The 25,166-nt window shown below is 39.3% G+C and overlaps 1 protein-coding gene across 8 annotated transcripts in view; it reads right to left on the minus strand.

Moving 5' to 3' along the window:
* Positions 1-4,194: 4,194 nt before the first annotated feature.
* Ccser2 (coiled-coil serine rich protein 2) overlaps positions 4,195-25,166 on the minus strand; it is a 96,244-nt gene continuing 75,272 nt past the window's right edge. For 5 of the 8 annotated variants that reach the window (XM_029469325.2, XM_021181385.3, XM_029469324.2 and 2 more), the window contains one exon: positions 4,195-9,045. In XM_029469325.2, coding sequence (XP_029325185.1) covers positions 8,251-9,045 — 795 coding nt within the window. In that variant the 3' untranslated portion in view covers positions 4,195-8,250. Of the gene's footprint in view, positions 9,046-15,047; positions 15,088-19,656; positions 19,790-25,166 lie in introns of all 8 variants that reach the window. The other 3 variants (XM_029469328.2, XM_021181387.2, XM_029469327.2) reach the window with 3 other exon arrangements.

Consider the following 25,166-nt stretch of genomic DNA (forward strand, 5'->3'; position numbering starts at 1 on the left):
CTATACTCCCTGGCCAGAAGCCAGTCTCACCAATGTCTCTCTAATAAAGTTATGCCATTATTTTTCTCTGCTTGAGAAAATGGGCATTTCCCTTTGTTTTGGAACAAACTCCTGTTCTGTCACTCAACACTTAAAGAGATTGAAAATGACAAAGATAACGTGCCTCACCCATGTACATTCACTGTCTTGTTCGTCACTTGGTCTGATGGGAACAAGTGTTTCTGCAGGGCCAGGCATGTGCACACGGATGCCTGCACAGGGGCAGGGACTGGAACAAGTGATGAAGGGATGCTCTATCATCTCCCTTCTGCCTAAAGGCGAGGAAGACCAGGCTAGCACTCTTGGTGTCTTTTAAGCTGGGGGATCTGAGCTTTCTCCAGCCTTTGAGTAGTCTCACCAAGTCAGAGGACTTTGTACTTTATATTGTACATTTATATTATTTGAGAATTAGGCAACTTTCAAACAAGGCATCATTCACTGGGTCCATCCTCTTTCCCACTCACTGGTGAGAAGATAAATTATCTTTATGTAGGGTTGGTTTCCAAGGCTATCTGTTCTCACTTTATATTTTTGATGTTTCCCTAAATTAATATAGCCAGTCCTACATACACACACACACACACACACATACACACACACACACACACACATACACACACACATACATATACACTTATCCTACGTGTGTGTGTGTCTTAGGATTTTACTGCTGTGAACAGACTCCATGAGAAGGCAACTCTTATGAAGGACAACATTTTATTGGGCTGGCTTACAGGTTCAGAGGAGATTCAGTCCATTATCTTCAAGGTGGGAACATAACGGCAGCATACAGGCACATGGGGCTGGAGGGTCTGAAAGGAGGTGTTCAGGATATATGTAAGCAGTATGTGGCTTTGTTTAAGGAATTTGAGTACCCATGTATTTGGGTATTAAGAGCCCCAAACCAATCTTCCTCAGACACCAAAAGACAAATGTACTTCACTGATTTATCTTCTGCATATATACTTTGCATAATCAAGTATATAGTTCAAAAACATCTTAGTGGGTGTATCAGGTATACAGCTCTCATTATAAATCCACTTGAAAATGTTTCTATCACTCAGTAAGACCCACACACTCATACATAAATACTTTATTCCTTCCTGTCAGATGCCAGGTTTCCTTTCTGTGTTTATACATCTTCCACATTTTTTTAGATGTAGCATCATACAAGATGTAGTATCTTATGTTAGACTTCTTCCATTTAGCAAGCCATAGCCTTTGTCAGTTCATTTCTTTCCTTACTAAATAGTATTTCCTTGTGTGGGCATATAAAGTGTGTCTATCCATTCACCAACTGAAAGACATTTCCTTATTTTCCATTTAGAGCTATTATGAATAGAGACCCCAATAACATCTGGGATTAGACCTCATATGGATGTATTTTTCTTTCTCTTGGAAATACACCTATGAATGGAATGCTGGGGTGTGAGATACATTTATGTTTACTCTCTCAAGAAGCTGCCAAGCTATTTTCCAAGGGGGCCTGCACAATTCCTTGTTATTATAGGCAGAAAAAAAAGAGTACTATGAAAAAAGTAAATGTATATTATAAAGACACAAATGTGAAATATGTAAAAATTGTACCATTCTTATTGTTTTATGCAGGTATTTATAAGCATATGCATAGGCCTCTATCTCTTAACTTGCTTATGAATTGTTATAATACAGGTATTTGAATAATGTGAATATAATGGGAATGTTCTGGTAAATATTTAAGACCATTGTTTAGCTGTGGAATTATGTTTTGTGTGTGGAAATTAGCCACCCTCTTGAGATGTGGGTTATTTCAGGATTCCCACACATTCTTTGAATGCAAAGTTGTATCATGACTAGAACGCTATAGCACTATGTATCTTTCAAACAGATGGCCAGGTTTTGTTGATTCTTTGTACTTCTATGGTTGTTTTGTTCTGTAACTTTTTGCATCATTCTTTTAGAATAATGGTTCTCTGGTCTTTCCTACTGAATTCCTGGGAGCCCTGAAAGGCTCCTCCATTGCCCAAGACAAACTCTCTCAGAACAGCAGCAGCCAAAGGCCCAGGCTTCACAGGGTGCACATGGCTGGCCCAAGTGCTTTCCTGGGCAGTCCACAGCACCAGGACTCTAACAGTCTCATATGCACATCTCAAAATCAAAGTGAGTTACAGCAAGAATCCATCACAGACTATTCATTGTACCAGTGCAACTCACATGTGCACTAGACCTACCTTAGTCAGTCATGTAGGTACAAAACATCAGCTACAATTTGCAGCGGAAACTTAGTTTTCTATACTTTAAAACTACCATGAACCAATGTGAACAAAAGGTTCCGATTGGTGAATGTGTTGGTATATGCTAATGACCTTATTTTTATCAACATTTTAAAAATCCCCAATGCAACTCTTATTTATAACAGCAGCTGTTTTCAAGATTGAGTTCCTCTGTGGTGTTCACTTGAGCTCTGTACATTGTCTGGGATGCAACATCTCTGCTTCTGGATGTCTCCCAAGTCCCAGAGGCCAGGCACACAGCAAGCATACCTAGTGTTCCTTCTACTGCGGTGCCTCATCCTTGAGATGTGATTATGCTGTAAAAAAATATTCATTCTTGGGGGGGGGGCGTCTGGGGGAATTTTGGAATAGCATTTGAAATGTAAATGAAGAAAATACCTAATTTAAAAAACTAATTTAAAAAAATATTCATTCTATAGCAATTTTCAGACCCAGATGACAGAGAATGTATTTACAGGTCATACTTTAGAATCTGGGAAACAGCAATTCCATGTTTATAGCCAAGGAAGCAGCAAAGAGCCTGTGAGAAGTTCCTTTTATCATGTTTCCAAAGAATGGAGAGGTGTGATGACGAGCAGATGTCCCATCAGTGGAGAAAAGGCTGTCCCCAGAGATTCATTTGGGGGGGAGGGGGAGCAAGATATTCAAAATATCTAGATTGTGTCTGCATAAGAGAATGAGGTGAGGGAAAAGAATGGACCTGAATCTGAATACACAGCAAGACTTCAAGATCCTTGACATGAGGTGGTAAAGGGAAGTTAGTGTAAGAGGGTTAAGAAACCTCAAAGTTAGATTCTAAGAACATACAGTAGAAAGCAGGATACTATTTATATGTGGCTAAAAAGTTGATTATACACAGACACACACACACACAGTCTGTTTTCAGAGGGCAATAAAGGCATGATAGAACGCCATGTGGGAATTAAAGCACAGAATAAATGAATCTGGACAGGAATGAGCATAATGTTGCCTTCCTTTTGTGTAACAGGGAATGCAAGGAAGCTCCTTCCCTGAAGTGAATGGTGTGCTTGCTGAAACTGAACCAGTCTTTGCTCCAGGCACAGGATCCACTCAGTCACCTGAGCACAGAGCAGCCAGCCACCACCTGGTGAGCACCCCACCCCACCTCACCTCACCTCAAACCCAACCCTAGAAGACAGAACCCACTAACTTATGCTGAGATGTTCTGTGGGGGAAAGACTGCTTTTAGAATGGGACTGAACAGGAGTTGCGTCACTGTGGGCCTGTACTCACTAAGTCAGCCAGCCTCGAGGGTGAGAGCTGTACCGCCTTCTAGCATGAAAAATGCCACTGTCGAACCTAATTACTCATGAAGTGTCCCTCAACTCCTTCTGGGATGCACATATATAAATATAAATAAATGTACATACGGACACATATAAATCTATACTTTAGATCAATGTAATGGTATTATCTTTGTGTCAGTTTTTCATGGCTTATCTGATTAGGAGATACAAACTATACGTTCCCTATTTGTATGCAAAGTTTTATTAAACAAGTTTTTCATTGAAGGAATTTTGTATATATGTACTGTTTAAAAATGACTGAAAATTAACGTGACATTTTCTTCCTTGCATAGCTTTGTAACTGAGGTAGTTTCTTCAGACTATCATAATCTATCCTAGTATATTCTTAAAGCAGGTACTTTATTCAGACAGAAACCAAAGCCAAAGCGTGAGACTGTGGCAATCGGTGAGGACGTGGAACAACTGCTCAGTCCTGGAATTCCCAGGTATCACAGCTTTGGGTATAATGTGTGGGGAGGAGAGCTTGCAAATGAAAAATCAGAATTTGAAAATAGCAGCATCCTGTATGTTAGTGGGGAAAGGAGATAAGTGCAAACAAGCTGTGGAGTCAAGCACACTTTTATAATTATGAACTTTATTTTTTATTTACTAAGCCAACACTTTCAGGAAAGAGACTTTACATCCGGTTTCCATACTTCATTTTACAGGCAAATTCTAATATACATTATGTACTCTGAACTGGATTGTACAATCAATGGGAGAAGAACACTACAGATACTGTTTCTGGTTTTAGTCAGTCATGACCAGGTTCTCAAGGCCAGCATGACTCATCGTGGCAATGCTCTACCAGGAAGAAAGGGGCAGCTTTTATTCAACAAGGTGAAGACACAATCTTTAATCAATTACATAATTATAGGAACCTCATAATCATTTGTTCAAATACATCCTCTCAAATTGCTGCAGCAGAAAGTTAAAGGGACCTGTGGAAAGACCAACAGAAAACAAAACTCAAGCATTCGAATGAGGAAAAGAGCAGGTGATCATCTCCAAGGAAAATCCCATGTGTTTATACTACGGCTATACTTCATCTTCAACTGTGTGCACATGCATGCAAACGTAACTACCCAAGCTAACTCAGCAACACGGAAGCTACTGTGGAGGATGGAGAGAGTGGAAATGGGGCTGCAGTCTGACTGGGCCCCAAAGTGCAACCTCAGGAAACTGGTCGGACCACTCTGGTGGAAAACCAGGAAGCCCCCTGCATCTGGAACACCATCTACGGCACGGAACCTCAGAAGTGACATCAAGTGGTCTTGATACACTGAGTAAAATATTTAAAGGCATGATGGACATTCAAGGAGAATTTAGTGCGATCATGGGCAAAGTGGCATGCTGGGATACAGTTCTGTGAAAAGCTGGACAGCTACCTTCAAACAGCAACAACTGCAGAGATAGTCATTTTACTAAACAAAAGCCACACCCAGAGGAGGCACCTTGATATTTCAGGCATGACTCCAAGCAATTAAGCTCATTTAAAGTGCGTATCTGATATTTTCTTTCATACTCAGATTTTTACTTACTAAAATGCTTAGAAAGTTCCCTAACATCTATATAAATACAGTGAGCAGTAGTCGATGTGCCTGAAAATACTGCACGAATAAAAAATGAGACCCAAAAGAAAAATAACAGGTAGATAAGTCTCAGTGTTTAGAAATCTTCCAAATAATACAACTCTATAATCCTTTGTTGGATGTCTTGAAATCACCTGTACCTATGCCAATGAAGATCTTAGATCAAGCAGAACTCTAGCTCAAAAAAACAGCCTTTTTTTTTTTAATGCATCCTGTTAAAGAGCTAAGTAGATAATTCTGTGTATTCTTTTCTCTGTCATACATGTGAAAATTAACCAACCTCACCCTTGGGACGTAGACTTCACCTACTCCCACTGTCTTCACTGACAGAACAGGATGAGTGAACTATGTTCCCACAGAGGACAGTTGGTAGTGAGTTGATGTGGTTTACACACGCATGCAAGAGAATGAGCCACATGGAGAAAATGACCTCTTATTCAGCAGTGCTGGGCCCTCATTTGGACTGCTTAGTATTACTAGGAGCAGACAAGGTGATATTTTTGCAGCTTTTCCAGAAAACTGCAGGCCAATGGTCTATGTTATTTGTGAATGCATCCTAGATATTTTCTCTGGGTAGTGTATTTGAAGCACACAGTATGCTTCAAAGGCATACTGATGAGGGCTGGGAATGTAGCTCACTTGGTAGAGTGCTTGCCGAGCACACACTGAGCCCTAGATTCTGTCTCCAGTGCCACACAAAACCAGGTGTGGTGGTGCACGCCTGTAATCTCAGCATTCTGGAGAAGGAGGCAGGCAGGCAGGAGATCAAAATTCCTTTGGCTATCTTTGGCTACACAGTGAAGTTTTAGAGACCAGCCTGGCATTGTGTGAGGCTCTTATCTCAAGGAGAACAAAATATATTGATAAGACTGTCTATCTTCTATTAAGACTAAGGCCCAACAAAGGTATAGAGAGGGTGAACTGGTGGATAAATATTTCTACAAATTTATCAGGGAGAAAAAATTAAAGTGGGCCAAAGATTAGAATAATGAAATTATTGGAGTCAACACTTTAACATAACAGACAACAAAGACATTTCCCTCAGACAAGTGGGTTATAAATAAATTAATAAAAGAAAAAACAACTTTCCTTCAAGGATAAACCAATTTGCAGAAGTATTCCATAAAGTCTATAAAAGTCTCTAATTAAAAACAAAACCCTAATACATTAATTAGTATGTTCTAGTGCAGGGAATAGCGTATGATTGTAGCTGATGTGCGATATACATGAGATTCATTTTCATTCTCCGTAAGGAGAAAGCATATACCCCTGTAGCCAACCTGGCTCACTTTCACGAAGGAAGAAGAAGTGCTTTTGCCCACAGCAGCAATGACTCGATACCATCTAACCCATGCACAGCACTGTCCTGAGCTCCCTCTGACTAACGTGCTGTGGTGTGAGACTATGCTCGTCTGTTCCCAAACTGGAAAAAGGTCTGCCTCTCTAAAAGACAAATTCACATGAGGGGTTCTGACGTTTAAGGGAAGACTGCCCCCCCCCCAACCGCAGCAAATGTGACTTTGTAACTCTGCATTAATGCATTTGATACCACGTTTCTCTTTGTAACCTAGGTACATTTAAAAAGGAAGCCGTAGACATTTAATTGTTTTGGCCATAATTCCTTTTGATGCATTTTTGGTCAGCTAATCAGATACTGATCCTGTAAGGTTATCTTTCTGAGAAATCTTACTGTGAATTATTAAACAAATTATGACCAGCCTAAAGATGGCATGATTTGGGCAAACATGAGGTAAATTCACTCAACTGCTTGCGAGAAGCCCAGCTGGGTTCCTGTACATGGTCACTTGGAGACCCACAGCCACATCTAGAGCAATCTCTCTTAACCCACAGCTACCTTCCATAGGACATCTGGAGCAATCTCTCCTAAGAAAGTATTCTTTCCTACCTACAACTTAATTTCCCCCAAATCTACTTTTCAAGAAACTGTCATTCAACCTTCCACCAACAGAAAAGAGAAACTTAGGCAACCCAAAAAGTGACTTATGATAGTCTCAAATTTATATATTTCTCTTAAAGTGTTTTAACTCATTTTTTATAGAAAATAAGCTTTAAAACCCTCTTTTATATCTCATCAAAACTTTGTGCAAATATCTCAAGTCCATTATTCTAGTCTTCAGACACTAGGAAAAAGTCAATAAATACAAATATTATAAAAGGCTTAATTTTAAATTTTCAATGTATGTTATGGAAACTTGAAAGTAGTATGATGGACCCATAAGTTAATAAGATTCAAAACTCAATTACCAGGACAAAACTCTAGCACCAACAGAGGTTACAACTGATATGCCATAGGCATCTCAAGCTCTCCAAATTTACCCAGTAGCAATATAAGCAAAGAGTAAATGTGTGTGTAAAATAAGATGTTACAGCAACATAGAACTGGTTTACATAAAATAATGACAACTGTCAGCATGGGAATTTGTCTGATAAATGGAGAAAGAGTAGGACTAGATCATTGATCCTAGAAAGGAGAGATAAAACTACTAAGGACTCCTCACTAAAAGCCTGGTCTTTCCTCACTGGGGACCTTTGCATAGACCTCATAAATACACAAAGCCTGGCCAGAACCCTGCTTACAGACACTACCTTCCTTCATCACTTTGAATCTTTAGTTAAAATAGCAGCCGTACCACAAGAAGAATAAGCATCGGTGAGAGAGTCTGAGAACCAGTTATTACATACCACAACAGGACTACATCAGCCAAGTACACATCCTGCCTTATCGATAAATGGAATATTTTGACTTTTCTGGTATGTAGAGAGAAGGCTGGATAGCATGAGGAGGGACTTGGGCCTCTGAGATGGATAAGTAAACTTGTGTTTACCTGAGACAAGTATGTGCAAATGGCATGTGATTCAGCCAGGATATAAAATGGAAGAACCAAACTAATAGAAGCTTCTGCATTTTAATTTAAGATTTGCTGAAATGGAACCTCCAACATAGTAATAAGCTGCACATAAAGCTATTAGAGAGCAGGCTGTTTTCAAAAGACAAATTGGCAGGTGATGGCTATGCACTTAATGTATCTTTGGTTTAGGAAGACGAGAATATCGATTAGAGGCCACACAATCCCCAGAATGCAAACCGCTGTGTGGAGCATGCAGTTCTTTTGGCCGTGCTAATGGCCTTGGGATGCTTGTCTTGGCCTGGAAGTTCTGAGGCTCTACTTGGGGATTACTTATTTGTTTTTGCTTGAAAGAGCCAGAAGGGGGACGGAGTTTAGACGCTTTCAGATTCAAATGATTTGCAGGATTGTTTTGATTCGATGTTGGCTGATGCTTTGAGTTGCATGGTGTGGTTCCTGGTGCCTTCTTACATGTGGAAGTTCTACTTGGTGATGAGTCAGAATCTGGAGGAGGTGTCAAAGAACTCAAGTTGGATGGCTTTAAAAGCTGCAAGGACTTGGGCTGAGGACATTGGTTTCTTCCACCCCTCTTAGTCTGGTCCACTGTACTTGACTGGGAAGGGGTCTGAGGAGGAGGAGTTACAAACTGCATGTCACTAGGTTTTTTCTCTGCCAAATGATGAGGCTCTTGAGCATCCAGAGTCATGCTCAGGTCCGTTTCAGAAGGTATGTACTTCACCACATCCACTGTCAACTGCGGGCTTGACGAAGAAGGACGCTCTTGCAAACCACGGCTGTTGTCTTGTTGCAAGCCATGTGTACAGCTTCCATCTGGATGTGCACCACCTGGACACACGCCTTGAACTGTGTAGTCACTGTGGGCCTCGATACGTTGTGGCTTTATTAGTTTTCCCTGGGCGTGGTCTGTAGATCTGGGAAGGCTGCTGGAAGGCTGTAGTACTTGAGGCTGTTAAAATGTAAAAACATCACCAACAATTTATATTAAAAATTTACCAAGAATTAATACAAGTTTAATTATAATTAGGCAAAACTGACACTTATACTTTAATATGGAAAACATGTGATTTTTTAAAGAATGAATTCAATATCCAAGCAAACTCATAACATATAAAAATGATAATGCAAACAAAATGATACAAACAAGCAGCAAACACTGAACAAGATCCAAAATTAAATGGGACAGAAGCGGGGAGGGAATCCCCTGTACCATTAGATTTATTAATCTTCAGCCTTATCTCCATGGGATCAGAGACATTTCAATAGCACTTGGATTTAATTTTCTTACATGGCACTCACATCCAAAGGTAATCTTCAGCATAGTACCCACTTTATTTTATACACATCGTTGGTTTGCATGGATGTATATATGTGCACCATGTGTGTGCCTGGTAACTGTGGAGGCTAAACTAGGGCATCAGATCCCCTGGAACTAACAGTTGGTTCTAAGGTGCCCTGTGGTTGAGAACTGATCCTGGTCCTATGCAAGAACATTCAGAGATCTTAACCACAGTGTCATTTCTCTAGCTATTATGTTCTTTAAAATTCATTGTTTAATGTTTGTTGTCAAATGCTATAGCTCTTTTGAGAATTACCAAATATAAGGTGTAGAATAAAAGACTATACTATTTGTTTATGTGAAATTCTAATAACGTACACAAAAGCCTCCAATCCACTTAGCCTAGTATGTGCAAAGCACTAAGATCAACCCTTAGAGCCTCCAGCAAGCCAAAAAGTCTTTTCAGTGACAGCTGAGAGAGTATAGAGGTGCAAGCACCTGGAACTAGAACCAAAGCACAGAAGACAAGTTCTTAAGGCCATGTAGCTTTGTGTACCTTCATCAGCCAACTGAGACAACACTTTTACACACTCAAGAGAACATATATGACGTCCTTTATTTTTGGCTATCCAGTTTTTATTTTATTTTTTTTAAAGGTACAACTAACATAGGGGTTAGTTAATACTTTTTATTTAATATTTTGGGCTAACGTTTCAAAAACTTTTGAGTCTGAAATGTGAATTTTAATGACTTGTTTTTCACAATTCAATGAAATACTTTTTAACTAAGCAAATCTACAAAGAAGCCTACACAGTGTCTCGCAGTACTCTGCTGCAGGATGGACCTCTCCGACCACATCACTGTGTTCTGTTACTCCTTGGCCAGCAATGAAGTGGCTGCTCAGGGTCAGCATTTTCAGACTGGAGAGCCACAGCCAGGACTGATTGAGACCAGGACCACCACTCAGAGGGGACAGCTGAGGGCCCAGTACTTCAAAAGGTGGGCAGGAATCATAAAATATCATGTCAGTCCAAGCTTCAGCATGGAGGACAGAGGGGCCACAAACTCCACCTCCTGAGGAGCTGTGAACCACCTGCCAGCTCTGGGGAGGTGTCCATTCCCTTTAAGGATGGTGAACCACCTGCCAGCTCTGGGGAGGTGTCCATTCCCTTTAAGGATGGTGAACCACCTGCCAGCTCTGGGGAGGTGTCCATTCCCTTTAAGGATGGTGAACCACCTGACAGCTCTGGGGAGGTGTCCATTCCCTTTAAGGATGGTGAACCACCTGCCAGCTCTGGGGGAAGTGTCCATTCCCTTTAAGGATGGTGAACCACCTGCCAGCTCTGGGGAGGTGTCCATTCCCTTTAAGGATGCTACCCCTGAGAAGTTAGCCAAGCTGCAGTGGAAGGCCATAAACCGAGGAGAACATGGGCAGGCAGACAAATTGGACTGATAGGTTATTTTACTTTTACTCTTTAGAAAGAATACAAGGTTGGGTGTAGAGATGCAAGCAAACCTGGGAGGGGATAGGGGGGACCGAGGGGATGAGAATGTTCAAAGCATATGGATGCATTCATTACCATCTTTAAGGAAAAAAACCTATTTAAAAGGCAAAACAATAGTCAAATTAATCTGTACAGAGAAACAGATATGACATTAACTCTAACTGTAGAATGTTTAAAATAAAGCTAGCCCATTACTGCCCAAAGCTAACTATTCCAGACTTCAAAGTCAGTCACAACCTGTTCCCATGGAGATGAATAAAATGTCAGCGGATCCTCCTGAAGGTGTCCTAGTAAGTCTATAAAAGCCATCAAACATTTGGAAAAGATTTACAGACAGATCAAGCAGGGCCATACACAGGGAGTCAAGATCTCCCTGAGGCGAGGCCTGGAGAGCAGCAGCACTGATGGCCATGCACAGGGCCCTTGTTTCCTTTTCTCATCTCCAAATAGAATAGCGTTTTCTCATACCAATGTAAAAGATCTTAAAGCAATTGAAAAACTGAAAGTATCAGTGACAATTTTTAAAAATGACTTTTTAATGTTTACTGCCCTACGAACAAAAATGTGCTCCTGGCCTGCAAAAATCTCCTTTTCTTGTTAAGACACAGCAGTCAGAGAGCCACCCCTCCAGAAGGCCACTGACTGAATCTGAGATGTCTACTCACACTGCAGATTTCTCACGCTCCCTACGGAAAGACAGTGGGCAGAAGACTCACTGCATGTATCCAACAGAACAAAACTCCAGTTACAAGACTGACAAGTAGAAAGTGACAAAGCTTCTAAGAATACAGCATGCTGAGTCTTTATCTGAGGAAATAAGACTAGTTACACAAATAAAATCTAAATTATCATCTAATTAGAAATAAACAGTCATTTTTATAAGGTAAATAATGTAAAGTTTACACTTCATAAAAATTATTTTTGGTAATATAACTAATGTTCCTATTCTAAAATGGTTGCCTTATGTTTGAAAGCTGTAATTCAGGAAATTCCACTATTATGAAGAGTAAAGGTCTCTTTCAAGGAAATGTAAAAAAAAATTGCTCTACTGTAAGAGCTAAGGAGACAACAGTGAGGAAGCATCCTACCATGGACTGGACTGGCACTAACAATCAGCAAGCTACCTGCTAACACACATGTGTGTTAAAATGCAGTGCTGAGAGTGAGCAAAGCCAGAGGCGGCCACTCGACAGTCCCATGCCTGACAGAGCTCCTTAAGTAGAGCAGGCAAAATAAGCAACAAAACCACTTCTGACAACATGTGATCCAAAAGAAAATAAAAGCCTGACTGGAGAGAAAACATACAAAATGTGCACATGACTGGACGGAGTTTTTAAAGGGAGAGCAGAAATGGTCAGGTTCCTTCCTATCTGGAAAGGAAGGCCTGCTGAGACCTGGTCTGTGTCATGACCACGACTAAGGAACCCACACTGTTCTCTCACTTAGATGCTGTGACAGTGGGGAGAACCCTGCTGGGGAATAGACAAGGCTGGCCTAATAGGCACTCTGCCAAGCGGCCTAACTCAGCATGCTGGATGCTGAGAGATCCTGGTGAATGCTAAGCCAAGATCTGCGGCTTCAGAGCACTTCAGGATCTCACTTTTGTGGAACCAGAAACACTCAACGAGGGGAAGAACCTCTAAGTATTTAGTCAGGTAGTGAGCTATCAACACCAACTGAGCTATCACCAACAGCTCAAGTAAAGTTTTAAGTGTAAAGTCAGCATACTATTGGGCAGTAAGACAGGCCACCCAGACTTTAGGAGAAGGAAATTTACAGTATTGCCTGTTATCTGGGCAAGGTCTCCCAGAAAGTACCAACTAGTCCTTGCATTTCATGGCCTTTAGAGGCTCACAGCACCCATAACCTAAAGCAACAGAAATCCAACCATTGGGGGATTCAGGAATCCTCCTGTAGTAGCAGATGAGTGAGACTTAGTACTCTGTCCTTGGAACATGTGGAGGCTTTGGAAGGAAAGTTCTCAAATGTAGACTGATGTCCAGACCCTCTACCTAGACTCTGCAACTCCAAGTCTCACATAAGAGTTTTAAATAAACGTCACTGTTCTACAAAGTGCAAATTCTACAGATTCTACAAAGCCCTCGGGGTAAAGGCAATGTGGCAGCAAATGGCACTGCTGGGGAACGGTGCAGGGCTTGATGGTCCTCTTCCCTGATGACCTCAAGTGCCTATGTGGACGGCTGGCAAAGGTCACTGGTGGAGGCAACGAGTCTCTTTGTGCAAGCACTGTCACACTTTGTGTTTCATACTAGTCAGTGCTCCGAGTATTTGTTCCATAGTAGTGATGAATACTTGCTAAGGAATGAACTAGAGAGCATTAGCTGTGTATTCATGAACGGCTCAATTGGCCATAAACTAGCAAGAATGACTCATTATGTATGTCAATAATAGATCATTAACGGTCAAATAAAAAATCAACCCCTAGAAACTAATGGAAAAATAAGTCTGGATAATAGAAAATAATCCTGCTTTTCTTAAAATGTTTGATGTTAATTACATATTAACTTGAACAGAAATATCTTTTATAATGACCTAGGAGCTTAGCCATCGAGTGGGTTTTGTTTGTTTTGTTTTGTTTTAACTTGAATAGGCACTTCTGGCTCAGGAGGCTGGAAAAACGATCTCAACAGGCAATTAGCTGTTTCCCTATTCCAGCTGAAACAGTTTGACTATACAAGAGAACCACGCAGCACAGGGTTTCCTGACACGTGTCACCTGTGGTAATTAGAGAGTATAAGCATGAGAGGTTCAAGGTATATGTCTTTTGTAAATGGGACTGGTAGAATAAACAGATCTTTACCACATGAAAATAAATTACTTGCTACAAGATATGAGATTTCTAGATTCAAATGCATGGTTCAATCAGTTAGCCACAGTTAAATCAACAGTAGCCATGTATATTATGATGTCAAAGCTAAGACTCCTTTATTTCCTTCTTGACTGAAGAAACTAGAGTTAGAACATTAAAGTATATTAAAACTGTGAACGACTTATCAGATGGCTCTACAATGGAGCTAGTTAGTCAAACACAGCACTGAATTACTCGGCTTCTAAAACCAGACCGATGTTAGTTTGACTTTGCATCTATTCCTTACAATTGGTGAGATACTGAGCAAATCATCACAGTGCCCTGAAATGAAATTTCGTAATTAAATTTCTTCAAATAAAAGCATGACTATCAGGTTCTTGACATAATGTAAGGCATTTACAAGTACTGGAGAAATGTTCTACTCCAGACTGGGAAGCAAGGTTTCCTTCTGCCCAAGCATAGAAACCCCAATTCCAAGTTTGCCTGCATGCTGGCTACTTTTCACGAGACTCTTGATTGGAAGGCTATTAAGAAAGGCCTCCTCTTTTTCTAAATGTGTACACAGACGTTTAATGAAGTGATGTTCAAACATAACACACCTCGTCGGCAAGTGGCAAAGATCTATTTTAGAGCATCAGAGGTTTTTAACTGTAGCACTAAAACATCACTGTCCTGTTATCTGGTTAGCAGTTATACATTCATGGGCTTTCACAATATAATGTGATGTAGTGCACGAGATCTACATATTCAATGCCAGCATACAGGTAATAGCTTTCCTGAAAAACATCCCACTTGCTTGAGTTGATTCTCACCTAGAAAGAATAACAATTAGACACATCAAGCCCAAACCCACTGGTAGAGCAGTCTGTCTGGACAGAGGTGGCTCCATGATGACTCACTGGAAGAAAGCCCAAGGGAAGCTCTTCATCATTACTGTTTCATCACAACCCCAAAGTCTCTAGAATTATCATGTTGGCTTTCCTAACCATCATTTCCCTTCAGTTACTAGCAAGAAGATGGCAGCTAAAGTGTCAGGCCCTGAGTAAAAATGTCCACAGTCTGTAAAGTAGAAAACAGGAAATAATCAAGTATAAAATTGCTATTACATAATACACATGAAATACCTGCAATCACTTTCTGGGCTACACACAAGTTTATTGTTATTATTAAATACACTTTAATATTTAAAGGGAAGATGGAAATGAAGCCACCTGTATCATGCCTGTAATCTCTTGCATGCACGCTCTGACATGCACCATGCAAACTGGGAGAAAACGGAAAAGCAAAACGTGACCATGAGGAAGGTGGTAGGAAAAAAATCTGAAATTGTACTGTACCACGCTTTGTCAGAGAAGTAATGGACTAACTTCTCAACTCCTTGCCAATGGCACAATGGGAGAGCAGAGACAAGAAAAAGACAGGACAATGGCATCAGAGACCAGACAGAACACTGAGAATCGCCATGACTGGGCAGCAGCCAAGGGTGTTTGCTCTGCCTGGTTTCCTAAGCACTACTCATTATTGTAAAAAGTATAGTTTCACATACTGAGTCATACTTGATAGATTTATACGTTGTTGCAAAAGTGGTTTACAAGTTAGTACAAATATTCATGCTCATAAAAAGTATGTTTAACATTTCTTATACAAAGGGATCAGTTGAATTTTACCAAACACAAAACTGAAAAGAATTTTGAAACAACTTTACACTAATATTCCAAAAACCTAAGGAGACTAGGCCTCATATAATCCCTTATGAAGATAGAAAAAAGTAAAAAAAAAATTAGTAATTTAAAAAATGTATATAGCACATTACAAAGCTAAATAAACTTAGTATTTGCTAATTTGTTTCTAATGCTGCAATGGCACTACAGACCTCTTAAAGGTATAACTAACTGTATTTAACTTAGAAATGATGTTATAAATGATACAAGACCTTCCACACATCACTGTAAAGACAAAAATATTTAACTTAGCCCCTCTCTAAATAGCTTCAAATAAATTTAATCATAGTTCCTGGTGATGTTGAAAACTAGGAATACTCTTTTGTCCTCTATATTTCAGAATGGCACCTCCAGATCTTAAAAAAAAAAACTTAAGAGGACATATGATTATTATGTATATTACTTTAAAACTACAGAGATTGAGTTAACTGCTTTTAACTTATCAGAGAGATTAAGAGTGACTGCATTTACTGCAGAGGCACAGTCACTGGGAGTGACGGACTTCAATCTATCACATCCACCTAGCAGATGCGGAGTACTGTGGGAGAAAATATCTGTATGATATTACAGACAAAAACTGCCTTAATGTACAACCGACTTAGTTTAGCAGAATAGGGTGTGGTTTGCCACACCACCACCTCAGCAACAGGAACTGGCTAAAGGAACACTTTCACCACTGGCAGAGAGGGTGTCACAAAAAGCTTCACACAGAAAATGCTAAAGGTTGCCTCTGCCACACGCTCAGTACTGGCAGAATCTAACACATAGCTAGGTTTGTGGGAAGTCCTGCCAGACCATAAGTTAGGTGCACCTTCCTAACTAACCAACCAATCATTATGCCAGAGAGCATCTGGAATTGACTTCAAAAGTTGTATGACATTACAGACAAAAACTGCCTTAATGTACAACCGACTTAGTTCAGTTTCTACCAAATGACCCTAGTTTCCATTTGAACAAAACATTTTATTTTTATGAAAAGTAACTCCCAAAGCTAATTGTTCATAAAAGCACAACAGCTGATGCAATCAAGCATACAGAATTGATTGACACCACGTCTTGGGAGTCAATCATAGTGGGCCATGTACATCAAGCCTACCAGTATGTCTGGCAGTTGGAATATGCATGGTAACTGCCCCTAGTGAGCACACACACAGAGTTTAGCAAATGATTTCCGGAGCTCTGCCTAATGAAGCACTGGCACTGGATGATACAAAGATAAAATGCACCGCAGTCATTTACATGTACTAAAAGAAAAAGATTCAATTATAATTACTCTCAAATACATTGTCATCTACCAAAAAAGAGTGATTTCAAGTTATACTATGTGAAACATGTTTATATGATTCAAAAGCATCGGGAACTACAAAAGATTATCTCTTTATAAAAGACTAGAAGGAAGTACATAAAACTATTTAGATCTTTTAGCTCCTTTATAATGAGCCCATTATATTGTTTATCAGAGGAAAGGGTCATCTACAATAAACTGTAAGATGCAGGCTCTGGATTTAGAATGAAATTCAATTTTGGTATGTTTATTTATCCTGAACAAGTTGCAACATCACTCTGATTAGTTGATTTACATTTCTGACGATAATATAAGAATTAATAGCTCTATGAGTTATGTGCAGATAAAGTGAGAATTCAAATAAAACACCTACATATTCAATGTTATATTTATCCTTTTCTTAAATATGTGGCTATACTTTATAAACTATACATGTTTCCAAATATTTTTGGAAATAATTTTAAAAATGCAGTAATTATTAGATTAAGGCTATGGACCCTGAGACATAATTCTTGAGCCAAAAAAAAAGAGTGAAAAGGCAGAGAGTAAGTTATAGAAAATAGGCAGGCTATAAATTCCACCATGTCAATATAAATATAATTATAAGAATATAAATTTAGGCATCAAGAAACACATCCAAAAATGCTGAACTGTTAGGACTGATGGAAATGTACTTTATATGATTTGTGTCCGTTTCTTTCCATTCAAGCTGTTTTACACAGAAAACATACAGAGTATTACTAAGTAATTTTAAGTGACATAAGCAAGAGAAAATTCTTATGTTAGGTGTAGCAACAAATGGGTGTCATTCTTAAATATGATTTTGAAGCACCAGGAATGGCAGGAGACACTATCTGGACTTGTCATTAAGGCCCTCTACTTGCCAGAAACAATTGTTTTTATTACTTTTTCCTACTCTACAGAAGGAATTGCATCATTTTCAGTCCAATGCAGGTGGACATTAGCGTGGAAGGGGTATCTCAGGTCACTTAACTGAGGTCTCCACAGACACCGCAGGAAGGGTCTCTACATACCGAAACAAAGATTATTTTCTGTAGCCTATAAACATTTTATTTGAAATCAAAAGAAAGGAAGTACAAAGTAAGTATTAGTATTCATTTTTAATAAGAAATACAAAAGAATACAACTCATCAGTTCTAGAGAAAGCCATGTAAAAGCCAAGAACTTCTATACTTCTTTCCATTTCCTAGAGTTATTCTTAAATTTAGCAAGATTTCTGGCCAGTGCAGCTTTGTGAAATGGCCTGGGTACATACTCCTAATAACTGATGCTCTCACGCTCTGTGTGCTTTCTATAGGCTACCTTCCTCACTCTATCTACCAGTGTCTGCTTACTACAGGCTACCTTCCATACTCTCTCTACCAGTGTCTGCTTACTACAGGCTACCTTCCTCACTCTATCTACCACTTTTCACATCTACCCCTCACTCTTACAACTCAAAATAAAAACCAAACTGCTGCTTCTGAAGACTCAGCCACACTCTCGGCCTCTGTACTTGATGATAAACAGTACACTCTAGTCAGTGCTCAAGCGGGTGTCAGAAAGAAGCTTTAAAATCAAACACTACAATGAGAGAGATACTCCTTAACTCCTGCCTATTATTTATAATCAACCTCTATAAAAACTGAGTGCCGGGAACGGAAAACTACGTAAATGCAGAAACAGGTATTATCACGTTGAATGTTCATTTAGTACAGGAAAAAAACTAAGACCTAATCTTAACTGTCTCTGAAAAAAATATTGGGTTCATTGCTATGACCTCATGGCCTTCATCTGTCTCTCACACACAACCTAAAGGAAGTAGAAAAATAGCTTTGCTAGCATATGGTAACACCTAGCCCCAGGAGTGAATCTCAGTATAGCAGTTAAAACCTATTTCTCTTCCAAAAGAACCTCTCAAACTCAGTGAGTGATACTGAAGGGCATGTAATGATCCTACAGCTATGGCTACAAGCATCCTGTGAAAATCTCTACAGAAAGGCATATCCCACTCATTCCTGAGAGGTTACCAGAGCCAAATCATACAACCAATCCTTATTTTAATCTGGAATTCATGCAGCTTATTTATAATTTTGGTATAATTTTTCAAAAAATAAATTTTATTCTAAATTGATTAAAATTTCCCTTAGGACTCCTGATACTTTACTTAAGGAAAAATCAGTGGAAAACAATGGTAGAAATCACAGAATAAACCATGGAGAAGGTGTAGAACTAGCTCTGGAGAAGGTGTAGAACTAGCTCTGATTGACTCTTTTTTCACTATATTAGCTTTTGGGGGTAGGTGACTTTTCAAAAAAAGATAAAATACAGCCAACTTACCAGGTATAGTAAAATATATAATCTAAAGCAGTCAAGCCGTGTGGCAGGTCTTGTAATAACTGAATCATTAAAAGTGTTAGTAAACCATGCATATTCAACGCCACTGCTTCTATGAGGTGAAGCAGCTAACAAATTATAAAAGACATTAGTGGTTTTAAAATGGCCTTGAAATTTTTAAAAGATTTTTGAGATGGTAATTAAATACAGTTAAAGCCTTTGATGAGGAGATATTTAAGTGTGCAATGGTCTAGTAAGCCTGACCCCTAAACAGTATGCATCTGTCCATCAAATCTGTGCACATTTTCAAAGTAAATAGGTAAGACATAATTTTATCTTATACAGTTCATGATCTTCGTAAGATCTATTTAAAGACAGATGCATGCCAGCAGGTCTAGGGTCACCAGTGAAAGGTTTCAACAGCATTACAGTGAAATTAACCTCTGGCAGCTTCCAGGAAGCCACAATGGAGGTTTGTTTGCATGCAGTCAGGGAAAGGTTAGGAGAGCAGAGCACGGGGAGTGCTCCTGGAGCAGGTGCCTGCAGATGCCTGGGAGGGGCAGAAGGTACTGGAGAGGGAGGGGCCATGCAGCAGGGAAATACCATGGAGGGGAAGCCAGAGCAGGATGGGAGTGAGAGACACAGACTCACTCTGTCTGCGGTGCGGTGGTACAGTCCGTGGCATCCCCTGGAAGGAGCCCTGCCAAGGAGAGAAGGAGGGTGCACAATACCCACCCTGTGCAGAAAGAGATGGGGTAGGAAGGCATAATGAAGAAGGGAACCAGAGAAACATTTGTCTTCGCTTTTAAAATAACACAGCAACAGTGTTAATGAGAAGTAAATTTCATTTTTTAACATACAGGCAGCTCAAACTAATAACATATCAGAATTCAAAATCTAGTTGTCAAATATTTTACAGAAAATATCTCAGAACTCCACACCTCTTCGTAGGCAACACACAAATAAGCCTTTATGGTATGCATAAGCCCCACCATCATATACTTTTAAGTATCAGCTTATTATTTTGCAGAAGAGCACTATAGAAGGGAAGATAAATTATATGTATTCACACATAGAAATATTAGTTTATGAATCAGGAAATAAAACATTAGCGCAAAATTTTTCTTTTCAAGTTATAGATTTTTCAAAAGATTAGAACAAAAAAAATAAAGAAAGCTAGGGTTAGAAATAATTAGGTAGGTTCTTACAAAGTGTGACATGCAAGACATAGGTGACACATGCTTTTTACTATGAGTAACTAAAGGTTCTTAATTTAACTTAATCATGTTTTATCAAAATTGGAAGACATCTATCTGTATGTTGGATGTTGAACACCACATAATCAGAAACACATTATTTGTGGATATTAAAAGATAACCACAGATAAAATCACAACACACAAATAAAATGGTCCAAATACAGGCAAACTATGATGCTTTAGCCTGTTTTCTAAGTCTTCACAGCAAACACTGCTTCTTCACATACTCAAAACAGCTTCACAACGTCTGGAATAAATCCAAATTGAATGTCAGATACTTATAAACACATCAGTAGATGGCTATAAGAGTCATGTAGAATGTTATTGGCTTTGAAAAATAATTTCAGTCAGGTACTGATTTCATATATAACTACAAAATGCACAACGTGACTGTTGTAACAGAGTAAGACATGAACAGTAATCTTTTGTGTGCAGACTTCTACCTGTCAGAATGTGAACTCTCAGAAGCACAGGAGGCTCCAGCCAGTATTTATAAAGGTAGCTGGCACATGCTATATGCAAAACCTGATGCCTGAAATGATTAACATAACACTATGTAAAAGCAATCGTGTGACCACCTCACAGAAGTCACTTGTTCAAATACTGGTGCAAGGATGTGTGTGTGTGTGTGTGTGTGTAGTTTCACACACACAAACCCTTTCAAGTGGCAAATATAAATACAACACTAAATATATAAATAAGAACATTTGGCAATGAAATAAATTCTTTAATTTCCTTTGAGTAACTATCTCCAAATATATTCAAATATACACATACATATCTCTGAGTTGTAATATGGCAACTCCCAGTGAAGAGGAACATGGCAAATCTGAGTTTAAAATCTGGATAGTACAGGACAGAAATGTTAACCAATATCCTGTCCAGGCTCCAAATCAGGAAACCATTGGTCTCAAAAGAAAATCCCATGGGAGATTACTCAAAAGAGAAATCTGTGAGATATACTGTTGTTTCAGTTACTCTGTCATCCTATCTCCCAGGCCTAAGAAAAAGGAAATAGGTTTCTTGCTAGTAAAATTATAAACATTAATGTTTAAAAACCCATGCCTTTTGGGATGCATTTGTGATAGGCTTCAGATTTTATAAAGATATACTGGGAAACCTTGACATCATGAGTCTACTGCATAAGCAGGAAAATGACTGCTGACAACACATATTATTCTACTCTTGAATTGATGTTGTATGTCTCTCCTATATGCAGTGTTATGAACTAAGATTATTATATGTTAGAAATTACTCCAACAGAACATTTTGAAATATATGCCAGATCATTTTCCCTTAACTCTCTCATATGCAATACTCAACTATTAAACCAGTAGAGAGAAGTAGAATTAGGTACAACTGTGAACAGTTTTAACTGGTACAAGCCTTTCCATATGACGTGACAGTCGACATAGTCCCACACTTGTTTTAATAGTGATCCAGGGCAGCTGATGATGTGACAGGACACAGATTCTTTAAACCTTCCTTGCTGTCTGATGGAGACTGAGGATTCATTTTTGTAATTACTTACGTTAAGGTGCTCAAATAAATGACTGACTGATAACAAGAATACATCAGGATAATTTTGAATTTAATGTGCAAACTGACTTCCTATATCTAAATATTAAGCTTAAACAGTTTTAAAACAATATTGGACGTACACAGGGTAATAAAATTTCGTTCCTGTCCTATGTTTTTTCATCCAAATAATTTATTTAATAATTTTCCAATTAAATATAATCACATCATTTCCCTTTTCCTAACTTTTCCTATATGCCCCCACTCCTTCTCAAATTCATGCTGTCTTTTTGTTTAATTATTATTGGAACTCAATGTTAAATAATGCTGTTCTTAAGAATGGGCTAGTACAAGATCAGTAAAGAGGACCTCTGAGAAAAGCAACAGGTCCGCTGTAAAGCACAGACTTGCTTTGGACGTCTGGCTCTCCTGTTACATCAGCCTCCAAGTGCTGGGGTCAACAGGACTGCACCAACCACAGCTACATCTGTAACTTTATATATTTAAAGTGAACCTTCATCTGGGCTTGTTGGTGATTTAATCTCCACACTCAGGAAACACAGGCACTTGAGACTCTGCTGGGTTCAAGGCCAGCCTAGTATTCACAGGGAATTCCAGGCAGCCAGGGCTAAAGAGTGAAACCACGTCTCAAACAAAAAGAAAAACAAAGTAAGATGACCTTTGGTTTCTCAGAGCGTCAGCCTCCCACAGCATTCCTGAGCCATGCAAGTGCTTCTCAGCTTAAGCTTCCTTGAGTGCAGGGAAATTACCAGCATCTAGACAAACTGTTGGTCACAGTAAACAAGCAATCTTACTGTGAGTTGGGGCCGTGTCTTTTTCTACACTCAGTGGAACAGAGCTTGGCACAAAATAATATGCATACAAGTATGTATATGCTCTTTTTCTTTCCCTTGGCTCTACTGCCTTGTTTAGTATTTCTTGTGTGTTGTAGCCACAGGGAATACCAAGCCCACTCACTCAAATCTCCAGAGGAGATTCATGCTGGCTTCAAAGTGCTTGCTTTTCTGCCACCCAGCCGACACCCTTAGCCACCTTCTCAGGCAGTCATCTGTCTCTTACTGCCTTTCACATTTCCTTCCTTCTCCTACATGGCTTCTGACAAACCCTAGTCAGTAAACCTCTCAGCCATCAACCCTTTCCATCCTTCACTTCAGGCAGATTTCTTCCTTCATGTTTAGATAATGTTCAAGAGAATTCTCACAGGTACATCAGGTGAATGTAGCAGTGTCAAAAATGAATAAGCTGTCTCAAGATGTTATGAGAAAATGTGAATGTGAGAGATTATTATCTGCAACCTTCTCAAAGGCCTAGGCAGATTAAAAAAAAAAAAAACAAAAACAACTCACACTAAAATGATACTTAAATAGCCTTTTCATTTCTAAAATTTCTGCCTTAAAAAAAAAAACCCTAAAGTTTTCAAACAAGAACCACACTGCACCCCCACATTTCTATTACCTACACCCTGCCTAAATATGCTGAACTCCTACTTTTAAAAGATCATCTAAGAGATTGGAGTGCTCTTAACCTTTATAGCGGTTAAGAGCACTGACTGCTCTTCCAGAGGTCCTGAGTTCAATTCCTAGCAACCACATGGTGGCTCACAACCATCTGTAATGGGATCTGATGCCCTCTTTTGGTGCGTCTGAAGACAGTGACAGTGTACTCACATACATAAATCTTTAAAAAAAAAAAAAAAAAAGAACATCTGGAGCAAGGTATAATTTTTGAGTGAAAAGAAAATCACTATAATTATAGTAACTGTTTCCAAAATTATGTATTTCAAAGGAAAACCAATGAACAGGGGAAAAAGATCACACAGTAAACTTATTATTAACTAGATACATAAATATTACTGAAGTAATGAACATGCATTTATTTATCCACTGAATGAACCCCAGTGAAAGTACAGTAATTCCTAGATTAGACTTTCTGACTGTACGCACATGAGCTTTCACACTAACTTTCTATTTTCCCTTAGGACTCGTGGGTGTTCCAGCTTAACTGTGCACTTACTGTTGCCCCACACCCACCCACCCACCCACCCACTCCACCCCACCCCAGCAGCCTTGCCTTTACCAGCTGTTCTGTAGTTACTAGCTGTAGTTTACCAGCTGTTCTGTAGTTACTAGCTGTAGTTTACCAGCTGTTCTGTAGTTACTAGCTGTAGTTTACCAGCTGTTCTGTAGTTACTAGCTGTAGTTTACCAGCTGTTCTGTAGTTACTAGCTGTAGTTTACCAACTGTTCTGTAGTTACTAGCTGTAGTGTACCAGCTGTTCTGTAGTTAAGAACGGTACAATCCTCCCATTCTCATTTTCAAACCTCCCCTCTGGCAAGGTTCTTCCATGTGCTTTGGGGATGCGGGACTATGGACCCCTGGTCAGGGGTGCTAAATTATAGTCCTGTCCTAGCCACTTTTTTGCTATAGACATGTAATGGGCTATTTACTATATACCTTGATTTTTATTCCTATCTCCAAAACAAAGGAATGTGGCCAGGTGATGTCTATGATATAAAAAAGTAATGGTGAAAGCTGAAGTCTGAGTTTTTGACAGTGCTTGGCTACAATCCCGACCTTTACTTCTCCCAAGATGACTGTAAAAACTGAATCAGGAATCCGCTGGAGTTGTTTTGTACCAGTTACTTAAAAAGGCAGACTAAGATCCTGTTTCAGAACAGTGAGGCAGGGAAATTATAAAGTTTAATGACTTCCCTGAAGAAGCAAAGTGAAGCTTTTCATACTTAACAGAAAAACCAAATAATGATGTTTAAACCTACAACAGCCTATGGGAAAACTGGAGGCCCTAGAAGGATCAAATAATCATATAGAGAGAAACTGATATAATCTTTCATCTCAGACTTGTCTCCAAACATTTACATTCCCACACCCTTCAACGTCAAAGTAGAATGGTGCTTTCTTTGGCTACACACGTCTTCTCTTAGAGGCCTCTGTCATCTTCCCCTTCCAAACTCCTCAGCTATCTAGACCTTCCCAAGCCCCCGGCCTACACAGACCTCGCACCAGTTTTTATCAGTGACTCGGTAGTCCACTGGCTGTTTAGGAACAGGAGTCTCTCTGTGCATTTCCTTCTCTGATTCCTCACTTTTCCTTCCAGTAAGATCATACCATTCCACAAGATGCAATCACACAGTGGATGAAAAGAAACAAAAGTAACAATCGTGGAAGATTTAAAGGTTTACAGCTATATTTTCTTAGTTGGATTGACTATATTAGACTTTCTATTTTCCTATTAATCTGTGTTACTGGGACTCTGTTACAATACAGAACACAAAAGGAATCTCAAAGTATAGCAAGCT

This window comes from Mus caroli, unplaced genomic scaffold, assembly GCF_978045245.1.
Source record: "Mus caroli unplaced genomic scaffold, Mus_caroli_1 scaffold_12, whole genome shotgun sequence".
NCBI classification, from domain to species: Eukaryota; Metazoa; Chordata; class Mammalia; order Rodentia; family Muridae; genus Mus; species Mus caroli.